The sequence below is a fragment of the Neomonachus schauinslandi genome, chromosome 8 (genome assembly GCF_002201575.2).
Source record: "Neomonachus schauinslandi chromosome 8, ASM220157v2, whole genome shotgun sequence".
NCBI classification, from domain to species: Eukaryota; Metazoa; Chordata; class Mammalia; order Carnivora; family Phocidae; genus Neomonachus; species Neomonachus schauinslandi.
This window is the reverse complement of record NC_058410.1, coordinates 108,841,445-108,855,852: the sequence shown is the minus strand read 5'-3', so window position 1 is coordinate 108,855,852 and position 14,408 is coordinate 108,841,445. Positions and strand designations below refer to the sequence as shown.

Here is a 14,408-nt window from a genome sequence, read left to right as displayed (position 1 = left end):
CCTCAGAGATGTGTTTGTATGTGTGTACTGTTGTTCTGCCATTAAGTCGAATAATTAGATAGCTAAATCTGCTATAAAAATTAAGCACTTCAAGGAGGATTAAAAGGAGCTTTTAATTTTAGATAATTGAGGGTTGTATTTTATGCTAATCTTTTTTTTTTTTTTACACTTGTGACATTAAGAATTTATTTAGGTCGTAATATTTTCTCATTATTTTGTTTTTAATCATTTGCAGTGTTCTGAGTAACACATTTAAACATTTTTTTAAAGACATGAGATAATGGTGTGTTTTTTTGTTTTTTGTTTTTTAAGTACAACCACAACTATAAAGTAGAGGAACTTAAGAAGACAAAGACCAAATCTGCTTCATACACAGATGGGGCAATCTAATACACAACACAACATGAATCTTTCCAAACAAGTTTGCTAAGAAACAGCTCCCATATTTAGTGTTAAAAATAAAGCAATCTTCTCTTCTCGTTTAGAAAAATCAAGACATCATTTGATTAATAAAGCCTATTCTTCCCCCAGTTTTACACTTGCTTGTCTTCATTTAGAAACTGTAAATTCAGGAGAAAAGAACAGTTTTGTTATGGTATAAAAATCTTAGGAACAAATTACAAATATTCAATTTTTTAACAAACAAAAATGTTTGCCTTCCCAAAATGTAAACATCCAGTAAATAAAACAAACGTAATATTCCAGGTATAGAAACACCAATAATTCGCTTATGAAAGAGGTGTATTTGGTGGTAACATTTTTGTTTAATATAAAAGCACTTTACCAAAAGAGTCTGACCATTATTATCTAGTCTTCCCCCTCACCCAGTTTCCTTATCTGAGTAGAAACTCATCAATTTCTATAGAATTTTGGCTATAGGACCAGGCCAAGGAAAGGTCTGAAATATCTAAGTCATTTGTCTGGAGAAAAGTGTTTTCTTGAGACTTGGAGGCAGTTAGTCATTCATCACTTTGCGCTTAAAAGCATTCCTCAGTGAACTTCTTCCTTACAGCCTTTAGAATAAAGCACAGGATCTGGGCTCCCGGAAGGGGTTGCTTCCAGCTGGAACACCTACCAGCAAGGCATCCTTGCAGGCATTCTGCATGCAGTACTGTTGAAGCTCTGTAGCTGCCTGCGAGACCTTGATCCTCTCCACGCCGGCCTCCAGCTTGAGCTGCTCCACCAGACGCTGCAGGGCGTTCATGCTGGCCCCGGAAGACATGGCGGCGGCGCTGGGCTCCGAAAGCAGGGGAGCTGGGCTGGGGGAGCCGCGAGGCCACGAGCGCGAGCGCCGCCCCAGGGCGGGGAAACTATTTTATGCTAATCTAAACGGAAGTAAAACAGATTAATCAGTTTGAGGGAAAAGTCCACTTCCAAGTCAAATTATTTTTAAATAAAGTATTATTGGACATGTTCCACACCATAAGCCTCCTTCCATTAGTGTACATAACCGTATTATCTGGACCCATTAACGTGCTTCCCTGTACTCTGAGTTATTCATGTTCCTGAAGGGAAAGGTTAAAATGTACCTAGTTAAAAAAAAAAAAAAAATTGGCATGAAATCAAGTTGTAATCTAAAAGCCCAAAAGAACAACTCTGCTTAATTAAAATACTAAGAAATGGGCATTTGTTAAAGAAAATTTGCCTTATATTTCTTATTCCATCTTTTTTTTAAAAAAAAATGACAGAATAGAATTTAACCATATATTTAACTCAAGGAGGTATCTTCTGGGGTTTTCCCTGTGTGAACCACACCAAAACATGAACACAGCACACCTAACGCTGGGTAAAGTGGAAATCACAGGAGACTATGGGGGAGAAATTCACACTTGCTCAGAGGGCACACAGAAACCCTAGCTCAAAAGAAAACTCACTGTTTGGGGCCAGCGAGCTCTCGGTAACATGCTTTCTGTTTTCTCACTAAGGTCTGCCTGCTGCCACCAGGAGACAGCAGTGACATGTATGGCCATCTTGGACGTGCCTGACTTCCTAATATCACTTGAGATGGACAACATTGGACACCAACCAATCCTAGTGCACAGGTCCTCCAAGGACTCTAAATATACCGCTCATGCTGTAAATCATTTAAGCCACGGCTCTCCCTAAGGCTGCTCTTGGGAAAGAGGAAAGTGAGTTACAAAGAAAGAAATGGCAACTACATATGGGCACCAGGCATCTGGGGGGCAGAAGGGCCTAATTATTCCCCCAATGGGCTGCTTGAGGCAAAGAACCTCAGACCCAAGGTCTGTGCAGATCTTTGAAATATGTCCAGAAATGCATTTTACATGAAGTTGGATTTTTTTTTAAGAAAAATAGCAACATTAATAAAAGAAGTGGTGTGGTTTTTCTTTTTTTTTCTTTTTTTTTTTTTTTTAAAGATTTCATTTATTTATTTGAGAGAGAGAGAGTGAGAGACAGAGAGCATGAGAGGGGGGAGGGTCAGAGGGAGAAGCAGACTCCCTACCGAGCAGGGAGCCAGATGCGGGACTCGATCCCGGGACTCCAGGATCATGGCCTGAGCCGAAGGCAGTCGCTTAACCAACTGAGCCACCCAGGCGCCCTGGTGTGGTTTTTCTGTGAGCAGGTTTTTTAAGGAGCTTGGGCATTTAGAAGTTACTATGAACAGTGAACAAGTCCTAGGAATAGGGATGTTCCCAGGCTATGAGCCAAGCCATGACATGAGAAAGTGGGAGGGAGGTTTAACCCAGGGCTTGTCTAGGCAACAGAGGATACTAACTCTCCCAGGCCAACTTCCCACCCCAGTCTTGACCTTTATCAAATATTTTTTGAGATTACTTGTAAATGAGTGCCTTTTCCCTTCTCTGAAGACAAGGAATATGGCAGAGGGTGAAACGAAGGTCAGGGGAAATCTGTTATAAGATATCCATGTTCCCATTGCTACTTAATAAGCAATTAGCCACTTGATTAAGGAGAGGATAAGTAGGATTTCAACACTGAGACACACACCCTGTAAGATTAGTTGATGTGTGGTACTTGATGGTGACAGCAGGATGGTATCAAGTCTCCTTTCTTCCAAGGCTTGAGTCCTATGTAGAAGCAAAACTTCATGTACGAATTTCTGGGTGTTTGCCAAACTCTAACTAGGTTTCCAAGAATAATGTACTCATTCTATCAGGCCATGCCTCCTCTTCCCAAGCTTCAAGTGTGATAAGTCATCAGAATTTGACCCTAAGACTATCTGCAAATGACAAAGCACTTTATTATATCCCCACTGAGTCACAGAATTCCACTTACAGCCAGTCCGCCCCGAGACTAGACTTTGTTCAAAGAATCAAGGCTCATACTCCACGAAAAAAATTAACCCTAATCCCTTTAAATCCTACAAAAACTAATGTTTTGAGCCAAGAGCAAAGATTTATTTGCATAGTTAAGCAAAATACTTTGATTCTAAGTTTCCTCTTACCATCCCACTCTCATTTTCTGTATTGTGTATTCATTCTCTTTTCCCCTTCAGTTTTACTGTATGTGGACAAAAGCAAAGCTTCAAAAGCCTCAGTCTGAGTTCAACAATGAACTTGGCCCTGCACTACTCCTACCCCAACGACATGAACTTGTCTGTTCCAGAGATACAAAAGAAGTGAAATACTTTTTGAAACTGCTGCCTCCTATCACACTAGTGTGATAAGAACACAAGTCTAAAGTACAAAGGTTATATTTAACCGGTGTTTTCCTAGTGTTTCAACAAGCCCCTTCTGAAACCCAGTTCTTTTTACACTTGGGAAAGCAACAAGTCCTACAACAGACCCAGAATTCACTCTAGCGAGAAAATCAATAGTTCAGGCTAGTTTAACTTTTTATTTTTTTAAGTAGGCTCCACCTCTCATGTGGGGCTTGAACTCACGATCCCAACCTTAAGAGTCACATGCTCTATTGACTGAGCTAGCCAGGTGTAATCTCCTGATCACACAGGAGAACGTGGACACATCCACAGCACGCATCTGTTCACATATGAAAACAGCTTACCATAGTAATGGTAAAAAAGAATTCCACTAGTTTTCCCAGTACCTTTGATACTGAATCCAGGAACCTAGTCTCTCACTGTAAACACTGGAGTGGATCAAGTGCTGCTCTCTTAGCTAAAGAAAAAGGGACTAATATGTACTGTTTTCCATCCCAGCTGGCTGCATGATCACAATCCTCTCTGCAGCTTAATGACACAAAGAAACGTAGCCATTTCCCCCACCCCACCCCAAACTGCCAAACTAGAGTTTTTGAAGGAAGTGGGCCTTTTTCTTAAAAGATTCATTAAGGAAGGATTTTGTTGAGAACCACTGATTTGTTGAGTCATTACTCTGCCCTAAGCAATTCAGCAGATATTTCATATACATTATTTCATTTATTCCATGACTGAATTCAGACCCGTTCAATTGCAGAAGCTATGTGGTAGACAGAAGAGAGCAAGAGTTCACCATGAGGAGATTCTAAACATCTGCCTTTCCAGTAATGCTGACCCACAGTTCTTGTCCGTTCTTATTTCTTCTCACCCTGCTGCTCTTCCCACTGGACCTTTTGTCTGATTCTTCCCAATTAGTTACAGGCGAATCCTCCATTACCCAGGTCCAGAACAACAGCCGTGTGCACAGAACCTCATTGGACCCCCAAGAAAAAGATGTTTATTTTTCCTTTTCTGTCACCACAAATTTCTTGTTAACAACCTAAGACTCATTTTTGTAAATTAAACAAAACCCATAATTCTCTCCCAGAATGACAAGGATAATACCACGCAAGCTCACAAATGACAAAAGACGCAAAACTAATTGAAATGTTCATCCTTCCTGAAATTTCTCTTAAACAGCAGAAAAGTAGAATCAGTGCTGCCACCTAGTGGCAAGCCAAACAAGTCAGGTCGTATCCTGAATGAAAACAGGTCAGAGGCCCAACATCTGATTTCCTTGCCTAATATGAGGCATTCTACTCCTTACCTTCCTAAAGGGGAAAAAAAAAAAAAATCACAGCAACATTTCCCAAGCAATCCCTCCTCCAGAGTCCCAGTCCCATCATGAGAATACAGCAACCCAAGTCTGGCCTGTGACACAGACTACTTCACACAAATCTTTCCTCAGACTGTTTTCAGGTCAGTTCGTCCAGTGCTACGGTCCAGTAGGGATCACACAGGAGAACGTGGACACATCCACACCACGCATCTGTTCACAGTGTGTACACAGTAATTCTGATGTCTGTGGCTTCAAACACCTCTTCAATCATTGCAGATACATTTTCCCATTGCAGACGATCAAGACCACATCCAATCCTGAAAAAGACAAACAGCTCCACGGGTTGTGATGAAGGTACCTAGGAAATCATTTCTTCCCTCTTCCTTTAGGCTGCACCCACCCAAAGCATAAAGACAAATGATCTGGTCTCACACCCATGGTGGGAGTTTGGAAGTGAATTCCTGTTGTGAGTTACCTAATCTGTTCCTAGATGGCCCAACGTCCAACAGCTATCACTTCTCTTTTGCTAATAAGATGCCACTTCTCAGTTGTTTGAGGCTACCTTGAGAAAATGGGTGACTGCGGTGACATGGGAGACTCACTATCCTTCTTTATTGATTAAAACTAGCTGGGATCTTAAAAACACACTTATGATAATGAAATGCTAAGGAAGATAAAAAGAGGCAAAAAGGACAAGATCTTGGCAAAAAGGAAATCAAAATGAAATGCTGGGAAATGCCAAGCTGATTACAGTTCAGGTCTTTGCAACACCCTGGTGAGAAACCTGAGTCAGCCCACAAAACTCTCCTACCTGGCACCTTTCTTCTAAGATTGTTACTTTATTGATCCTCAATATCCCTAAGGGGGAAAGACTCAAAATTGCTAATTTCATATAGTCTGATAATTTAAGTCCATAAAAAAATTGTGATAAAAACACGTAACAGTTTCTGATACAGAAGACATGAATACATTACAGCCCAGGGTAAGTGAGGGATTTTGTAGCCACATTCATAAGTAACTTGGGGCTTAGAACAAACCTGCATGCATGGTCAGCACAGACAGGAAGAGAAATGACCCCAAGAGCCTACTCCCTAAAAAGAAAGTAAAGAGGATACTGAACCCCCAATGCCATTCCCTCAGGCTTCCAATATCGAGGGTCTAATACATTACATAAGGGACCTATCCTCTGGCTACTACCACACTGACCACAACAAGCATGCAGTTTAAGGCAGTGATAATTTACAACCTTCTTTGCACCAGATTAATAAGCTTGGGACACGTGAAATGGCCCAGAAGAATATCACAATTGCTCAGTCTTGGTTCTTAGGCTTTTACTGCTTCAAGAACAGAGCCTCAGCCTCAGGCAGAAGATGCCCAGAATTCAACAAAGATGACTAACCAACAGATCCTCCCTACAAAGTAGGCTGAAGCAGGTGTGTTTTAATTATCCTGATTCATTCAACCCAGGCTAAGAAATGGGTATAATGTGGCCTAAAGTCTGATCACTGGTTCACTGGTGATTTTTAGAAGTTTTTAAATTTGTCCACTTTTAAGCCTATACTTTGGGTTAAGCTTTCAAGTCAGACAGCAAATCCCACCACTCAGTTACAAGTATTTAGGGCCCTGGATTTCCTTGCCTGGGCATGGAGAGATCGGTGACTCCATTCTTCAGACAGTGGGACTTCATGGCCTCTAAACTCTTCTGTAAGTTTTCATAAGTTGGCTTATGTGAAGCCCTTTTCTTTGTAATCTGAGTACAAAGAATGAATTCAAACTTCCATTAGTCCAAAATGACAGCCAAAGAAGAGCCATCACATTCTCCCAACATCCTGATAATTAAAATAAGTGTATTTCTATAGAAGAGTTCAGAGCAGAATGACAAATGTCATACTGTCTTTTCCAGTTATGGGAGGCCCTCAGGAAAATCTACTAAACAGGGCCTGAGAAACCCAGACACTGCCACGTGATAACCTTTCCTTTTCCCAAAAAGTCCATATTAGCAGGCAGTGCCTATTGTCTATTGTTTTTAAGCAAGGTAGGTCAAAGTCTTTGTGCCACTTCCAAGAGATAAGCAATATATCTGCAACAAGGAAGAACCCATACCACCTGAAAACTTCCTGTTAAGTCTATTTAGAAATCATGCTTATTTGCTTTTTGTTTCTCTATAGAACAAAGAGAAATTGGTAGTGTTCCAAACAAGAATGGAAGCCACATCGGCCTTAAGGAGAGCATCCAAAGACCTTAAGACATGTCCCCACTCAGTGTGCTGTCCAAATCAGACATGTAGTGGGTTGGTTGCTCTAAGTGACCTAGCACCATCACCAAGAAGCTACACTCCTTCTGGGGCCTGAAGACCATTTGGAGAGTGAGAGAATCCCACATTGAGGCAAAAGGCAGGAAAGGAGTTAAGTAATACTAGGCACTGCATTCAATAGGGAAGAATGAGAGAAAAACTCCTTTGGGCAATCTGTCTTTTGAGAAACTACTGTTTCTATCGCACTCTAATTAGGAAAGAACTGAAATATGTGGGACATCCCTAACTTTTCCAACTCTCAGAACAGAGGCTTTTGGTGGCTGTCACAGTACTCTTCACCGTGGAGCTGGGATGCAGCCTCATGTTCCTTTCTAACCCAGTGCTCCACAGAGCCACCACCACTTGATCTAAGTGAGCATGAGATCAGAAGCTTTTTGTCATCTTTGGTTGTCTAGAATCATGATCAACAAATGCAGTACAGCCCATGTGTTCACCAGTCCTTATGACCTAGTGAGAAATTGACATAGTGAGAATTGACCCCCATCTTACCAAGTAATATATGTATCGCCCATCTCTCTTCAGAACAGCCACTTCTCCAGATTTCTTTTCTAAGAAAAAGTCATTTAATAGTAGAAAGGTAAAAAAACAAAAACAAAGCACCGATTTGCATTCTTCAATTTGAAAAAAAAATCTTTACAGATCTGAATTCACTTCAGAGCTAAAAATAATTTTCAATTCTGAAGAAACACTCTGTAACACTTTCCTCCTTCCTTAACTTCCAGCTTTCTTATTCATTTTTTGTTCTTGTTTTCCTCTTACCCCATCTTTTGTCCTGATCGTATTTTCAAATACACCCATACTCACTTTAAAAACTTCAGTGATTTTTTTACAGACAAAGGGTTATTTATTGTGCTAAGCATTGTGGAGAACATAGATATATAAAAGTTTCTAATGACCAAAGAGTTTTCAATGAAGAGACAGTGTCATGTTTACAAAGAACTACGATAAAAAAGTTAAGAAATTGTTTTAAAGCAATCACCAGGGGAGACTGGCCCAATAAGCCTGGACTATGATCTAAACAACTGTTACAGAAGCTCTACAGGTGGTTCTAACATGTATCTCTGGTTTAAAATCTCGGTAGAAAGTGATGAGAAAGGTAAGGAAGAGGTTTCTAATCTCCTCTTTGAAGAGTAAGTACAATATGGGTAAACAGAGGATCTTGAATGCTGAGTTAATACCTGTGGAACTGAAGTGAAGCACTTCAGTTATTAAAGGTTTCAGAAAAGTAGAGTAATATCAAAAAAGTTTTAAGACAGAGGAAGAGATTAGAAACCTTTACAAGAATTCAAGTTTGGTGTGATAAAGACGCAAACTAGAGGCTACTTTTGTAGAGAAAAACCTTAATCTGAAGAGTTATTAAGTACTCAGTGGTTAGGAACCCCACTCTCTGCATGTATATCCTTGTCTAACCATTAAAATATAACAGGAGGTCAAGATGCTCTACACAAGGCAGACTAATTCAGCTGTTTTTCAAAACTCACGTTGATTTAACAGTTCCTGCACCCCTCCAAATTTCTTCTTGAAGAGGACAGCTATCCCAGCACCCATTCGACAATCCTCACTGATACAGTGCGCTAAAGAGTCTGTTTTGGGGCATGCAAAAAGGTCTCCTTTCACATAAGTGATCTAAAATGTGAAAAGGGAAAGAAAAGGTTTTATTTGATACAGAAAAACACTAAGCTGTTTCTTTCATTTCCCTTTACTGAGTCCCCCACCACTGTCCCTTTTTGATTTAAAACCCGACCTGCAGAACTTAAGGAACTACAACAAATTAAAGTATGTGTACAAGGATAGTGATGGATGGTTTCTGCCTAGGACTGTATCAGCCTTTCTGAAGTAAATCAGCTGGAGAAGGGGGGGGGGAAGACAATATTGCTTTAATTAAAAAGTGTTTATGCTTTTGACCTCAATTATTCTGAATTTCAGTTCACCGATAAGTTAATAGTTGTTACGCACTCTGCTTCCTTCTGAATCTTCATTAGGGCTGCCGGCCATGATACTGAGTCGCAATTTCCAGAACTTAAGTGTTTCTTCAGCTATGAGAAGGGAAAAGGAAGTAAAAATGCTTAGGCGGCCTGTATGTATTATATTCAAACTGCCCTGACCACCCACTTGGCAATTTCTTCCCCCACCATTTATCGCTGAACGTGAGCTCGTTGAGCCTCTAGGAAGTAATACAAAACTACTGGGGCAAGGATGAGGAAGAACGGCTAGGTCGCGGCGGCCGGTCCCCGCCCGCATTTCGCGCTTTCCTGGAGCGCTCCGCTCAGCCAGGGGAAGAAAAGGCGGTCCCTAGGAGGCGCCTCCTCCTTTCTCCGCGCCCGCGCAAGGCGGTTTGAGGACAGTCTCCTCTCCGCGGCCTGACCAAAAGTACTTCCCCAGTGGGTTTGGCCCACAAGAAAAAGGGAGGGACTTGGCCACAGTCCCGTCGAGCCGCAACCGAGGAGTGTCCGGACCAGGGGAGTGTACTGCGGAGCTGCAAGAGGGGGGATGAAAAGGCGGCCTCTCAAGGAAGGCTCACCCCCACCTGCTCTTCGGGGGACAGGGGAAGGAGTCTAAAGAGGCCTCCCATTCTGTGTCCTACCCTAGGGCGGGTCAGCGAGGGCGTACGGCCTGTCCTGGGGTCCCGTGGGAAGGAGCGGGAAGGCTGGCTCAAAACCTCAACGTACCCGGGTTACCCTTCACCTGGAAAGGAGTCGGCCGCTGCGAGGTCCCGCCCCGCGGGGAAGGGCTCCGGATCCGGCCCTGGTAGGTGGGAAGCAGCGGACGAACCTAGACGCGGAGCCAATCCCGCCACAGCCCTTAATTGCACGCACCTAAAATGGCCGCCCACCACCCAGGAGCGGGCGGAAACAAGCCCCTCTAGCTAGGCAGCCAAACTCCCACTCTTTGGTAATGGCCGCCGAACTTCCGGCGGTAAAATCCGTGGAATGTCCCGCCGCCGTCCGGGCATGCGTAACGAGACAGCCCACCGCGAGTGGGGAAGAACGGCGCCTGCGCATTAGTCCCAGGGGTGTGTCTCCAGCGACCTCAGAGAAGGGGGTGGGCAGTTGACAAAGGAGATAGTTAGCGCCTGCGTAATACTATGTTTAAGGCGGTGTTTGAGTTCAAGGATCTGGCGCGTCTAGAAGGCGCCTGCGTATTCCTTCAGCCGGAGATGGTGTCAAATCAGAGAAGTGGGCGTGGCTTCAGGGCACGCCTGCGCGATGCTCCTTCAACTGGGGGTGGGGCGAGCCCGATGCTGGGGTTAGGGGGCGTGGTCTCAGAGGCGCCTGCGCGGAGGCGGTTGGAGGGAGGCCCCATTCCCCTTTGTTCGGGTTCGCCATTTTGCGAGGCAGCGGCAGTGGCGGCGGCAGCGGCGGCTGGAGCCTCTGATTGGGTTTCGGGGTCCGGTACTGGAGCCAATCAGCGCGGGCAGCGAACCGGGGGAGCGAGGCACGGTGAGTGTGAGGAGCCAATATCCAGCGGCCCAGAGCCGGCCCCAGCGCCCCGATTGGCGGGTCTCGCTGACCACTCAGGAGAGGCCCAGGCGCCCGTCGAGCCCCGGGAGTCTAGCTGAGCCTAGCCGAGCCGGGCGGCTGGCGGCCCCCGCCCGGGGCCTGTTAGTGCCCCGGGCCATTCCCGGCCGGGGCCTGCAGGGGGCCGCCCCGCGCGGGGATGGCGCCCTCGGGAGCGAGCACCCGGCGTCCAGACTCTTGCAGGGTGCCTGTGCCAGTTGGGGATGCGTCCCCCTTCTCCCGATCCTTAGGCCCAGTTTGTCAGGCCCCAGGCTCGGGGTTGGTGGCCTGCTTGCCACGAATGTCCCTACACTCAGGTCCACGCACGCCCGGGGCTTTGGCGGTCTTCTCCAGATTGTTCGGGCCTCAAACTGAAGCCCGCCCTTGCACTCTCCGTGCTTCGGCCCTCCGGACGGGAAGTCTCCCGCGGGGCCCGCGATCCCCAGCCCTCCGAGAGCCGGGTCTGCCTGTCTGCAGCCCCCCTGGGTCGCGAGTGAGGCCTGGGGAAGGTACGCGCCGCGGCCACAGGGCCCGGGGCGCGGCGGGGAGAGGGAGCCTGCCTGCCCCGCCTCTGCGCTCTGCGGGCCCGCCCCCGCCGTCTCCCGGATCGGGGGAGGGGGTCCGTTAGTGCGCCCACTCCCCTGCCCCGTCGCGCCCCTCCTCTCAGCACGCTCGGCCCGGGTCTCCGGGCCGGCGCCGTTACCACCCCCTTTTGGCTCGTCATTTCCTCTTCTCCCCGCCCCGCTCGCCCGGGCAGAACCGCACACCTCCGTCTTGGAGTCCGACCAAGCGGTTTCCCTTTCTTGTCCTGGCTGTGCAGCCGGGCCAGTCCATTCGGTGCCTGGAACCTCACTCTTATAAGAGCGCCAGTCCTGCGCATTCCTTTTCCCGGAGGCTGCACAACTTGTTTCTCATATTATTAGTTTTCTCCATTGCTCATCTTGCGAACTCTCCCTTCTTCGGGAATGTAGAATTCTTTTTTTTTTTCTTTAACTTTTCTGTGTCACTTTGCATGTGCCAGGCTTGACTCATTAGTTCAGTCCACAGTCATCTCTTGATTTATTTTTTTAGCATACTTTCTAATTCCATGTTAACGTTTTCTACTCATATTTATAGAAACTTAAGAGTGTTGTGGGGTTTCGTTAGGCTGAGACGAAATCTTCATTGACAATCAGGTCTCTAGCAGTTAGTATGTACCAAGCATCAGTCTATATGCTAGGGAGAAAGTAGGTAGAGGTCAGTAAGACTCTTACCTGCCTGGTGGAGATTAACAAGTGAACAACTAATTAATACTTAAAGGTTAGTGCTATAAGGAGGCCAAGTTCAGTTCTGTGAAGTACTGGTGGGTGAGCTACTAAGAGCCTCGGTGGAAGACTCGATGTTGCCACACTTTTCATTGGCCTTGAAGGACAATAGGATTTCTTCCAACAAGAAAGAAGAGAAGAGCATGTGCAGAGGCACCAAATTGTGCTGTGTTTGAGGGGAAAGGTGGGTGAAGACACTGGGCAGTACTGGTGAGAATTTAGGCTGGAAAGCCCAGGTGATAAAAGCACTTGTGTGTCTTGATAAGGATTTTCGGAAATAGTTATTTTTTTGGAGGTTCAGATGGAAGAAATCCCGGAGTGTATTTTTTTTCAGGGTCTGAAAAACAAGTTTCTGACCTGTGGGCTTCTGCTCTACAACAGCGGCTGACTTTGGGGGAGGAAAGGAAGATTTTTCTCTTAGGATTTTAAAAGTTTTTATTCATGTGAAGCATCTACTACAGTCCTGGCAAGTACAGTAGGTCTTAAGTATATGGTGCCCATTTTTATGATCACATGAAAGGTCATAAAACTCTCCACTACTAAAACTTTGGAGACATTTTTTTGTTTTGTTTTCACTTTTTAGAATGCATTTCTCATTGTTTAAATCATGTTGTTAAAGTCATTTTGATTATTACATTATCCACATTAATAGATGGGATAGCATGTCTAAGGTATTTTTTAGAACATTTATATTTGTTTTCTGAATATTCTTTAAACCTTGGTATGTAAAAATGGATATATCTAGCCTCTTTAAAACCACCAGGCATTTTTCACTAGATTTTTTTCTAAAAGGCAGTTACAAATTATAGTCTGGTTGCTGTTGTGCTAGACATCTCTAGAGCCTCCACCTGTCTGCAGAAGAACTTCTTTGCCTAGAATTTAAAGAGATAGTATTCTGGCCTCTAGCTTTCTCTTGACATGGGGCCTTTTAATCTGCTGTTTATATCCTGAAATTTCTCTGTCCTTGTTTTTATGCTGTCTCTTCATTTAGAGTACTCCACCCCCTCCCACATCATCCCATGTATAAATCCTTCTCACACTTTGGACCACGTCAGGTGCCACATTTTCCTAAAGCCTTCCTTGACTTACCTATCCCCAGGTAGAAGAAATGTCTGTTCTCCCTGTTACTGTTTGACTTTGTTTCTCTCTTAGGGTTCCAGTATAGCTTTTTTCTTCTTTACCAAACGTAAAGACTCTTTGAAGTTAGAATCTTCGTCAGAGTTTTCTTTTTATTTATAAAACCTTCAGAATGGTGACTGGCAAATGATGCCTCATTAGTGGAGACAAGGAGCAAATTAGGAACTCCAATCTGGAAATCCCTCAGACAGTAGGGAAGCTGGATAGTCCTTTGTTCTCTGGTCTTTTATCAAACACAGATCAGGACCCATTTGTTGAGTTGTGAAATCAATTTAGTGGGTAATGCTAATTTTTTATAATACAATAGGAAATAACAATGCAGCTTATGTTACATAAAGATAAGCATTCATGGAAATTTTGTTTCAGTTACTTTTTTCTATGTTATGTGTGCAGTGATTTGTGGTCAAAAAAACTTGAAGGGATGTTACAGTCTTTACCTGGTAGTAATTGTTAAATATAGTAATTTTGAAGGGCTTTTCACATGCTTATGGTTGAGTTTTTGGAAGTTTTAGCTTTAAAATGTGTGTAGGGACACATAGAATAGGTTCCTGGTAGTTAGCTATGTTTAGGGTTCTGCACCTTGAAGTGGGGGGGAAGAGGATTTTCATGCTAGCCGGAATATACACACACTTGCTCTTTGAGGAAGAAACATCCAGAACTGTGTTAGGATCGAGAACTAGACTGAGTAAATCGGGCTGACTTAATTTTGTTCAAATCTTGGACAGAAAAGCACTGGAGGAAAGACAAATGTCACATTGTATTGCAGTTTTACTAACTGAAGCTCAAGGTAGTAGTAAGCAGAGGGCTTCATTGAAGCCAGTTGGGTACGTGCTCACCCTTAGCAGTCTCAGTATCATGCTGCAACCTGAATCCCTCATTAATGGGAGAGAGAAATGCTCTTAAATTGAGAACTGCTTCCTTTTTTACCCTTCAGGGTACAGTGGATTGAAATGTTTTTAAATTGAAGCGTTTTTATTACTAGCATAAACTAGTTAAGAGGAAAATCTGCACGACGTTCTATTTATTACTTATTCTCATGTCCTTCATAAAATAAATTTCTGGAAATTAGTGATCATGGAAAAAATCTCATACAGGAAGGGGATTTGGGTGGCCGGGGGGGTTGAAAGAGGATGTTCCTTCATGATCCCATTTTTTTAAATCAACTTTATTGAGATACAGTTAACAGACACAAAGGGTAATT

The 14,408-nt window shown here is 44.1% G+C and overlaps 2 protein-coding genes across 3 annotated transcripts; both read right to left on the bottom strand.

Annotated features, from left to right (window-relative positions):
* Positions 1 to 258: 258 nt before the first annotated feature.
* LOC110582181 (guanine nucleotide-binding protein G(I)/G(S)/G(O) subunit gamma-10-like) lies at positions 259 to 3,371 on the bottom strand. The gene is made up of 2 exons (XM_044917631.1): positions 2,968 to 3,371; positions 259 to 1,325 (listed from the first exon to the last, which is right to left on the bottom strand). Exon 2 carries the CDS (start codon positions 1,220 to 1,222, stop codon positions 1,016 to 1,018), a length of 207 nt encoding a protein of 68 aa, XP_044773566.1. The 5' UTR covers positions 1,223 to 1,325; positions 2,968 to 3,371; the 3' UTR covers positions 259 to 1,015.
* A 47-nt stretch (positions 3,372 to 3,418) lies between these two features.
* Positions 3,419 to 10,173, bottom strand: OARD1 (O-acyl-ADP-ribose deacylase 1). 2 transcript variants are annotated; one of them, XM_021692122.1, is made up of 6 exons: positions 9,939 to 10,173; positions 9,226 to 9,305; positions 8,751 to 8,895; positions 7,759 to 7,817; positions 6,593 to 6,705; positions 3,419 to 5,272 (listed from the first exon to the last, which is right to left on the bottom strand). In XM_021692122.1, exons 2-6 carry the CDS (start codon positions 9,262 to 9,264, stop codon positions 5,170 to 5,172), a joined length of 459 nt encoding a protein of 152 aa, XP_021547797.1. In that variant the 5' UTR covers positions 9,265 to 9,305; positions 9,939 to 10,173; the 3' UTR covers positions 3,419 to 5,169. The 2 variants fall into 2 exon arrangements, with proteins under 2 accessions (XP_021547797.1, XP_021547798.1); XM_021692123.1 differs by lacking the exon at positions 3,419 to 5,272 and adding an exon at positions 6,008 to 6,046.
* Between the last annotated feature and the right edge of the window lie 4,235 nt (positions 10,174 to 14,408).

Coding starts and splice junctions, on each gene's coding strand:
- OARD1 (XM_021692122.1), bottom strand. CDS start 9,264: ATGGCCGGCAGCCCTAATGAAGATTCAGAAGGAAGCAGA. Junction 8,896..9,225: donor AAGATTCAGAAGGAAGCAGA/GTGCGTAACAAC, acceptor TTCACATTTTAG/ATCACTTATGTGAAAGGAGA. Junction 6,706..7,758: donor GGCGATACATATATTACTTG/GTAAGATGGGGG, acceptor CTTTGTACTCAG/ATTACAAAGAAAAGGGCTTC.
- LOC110582181 (XM_044917631.1), bottom strand. CDS start 1,222: ATGTCTTCCGGGGCCAGCATGAACGCCCTGCAGCGTCTGGTGGAGCAG.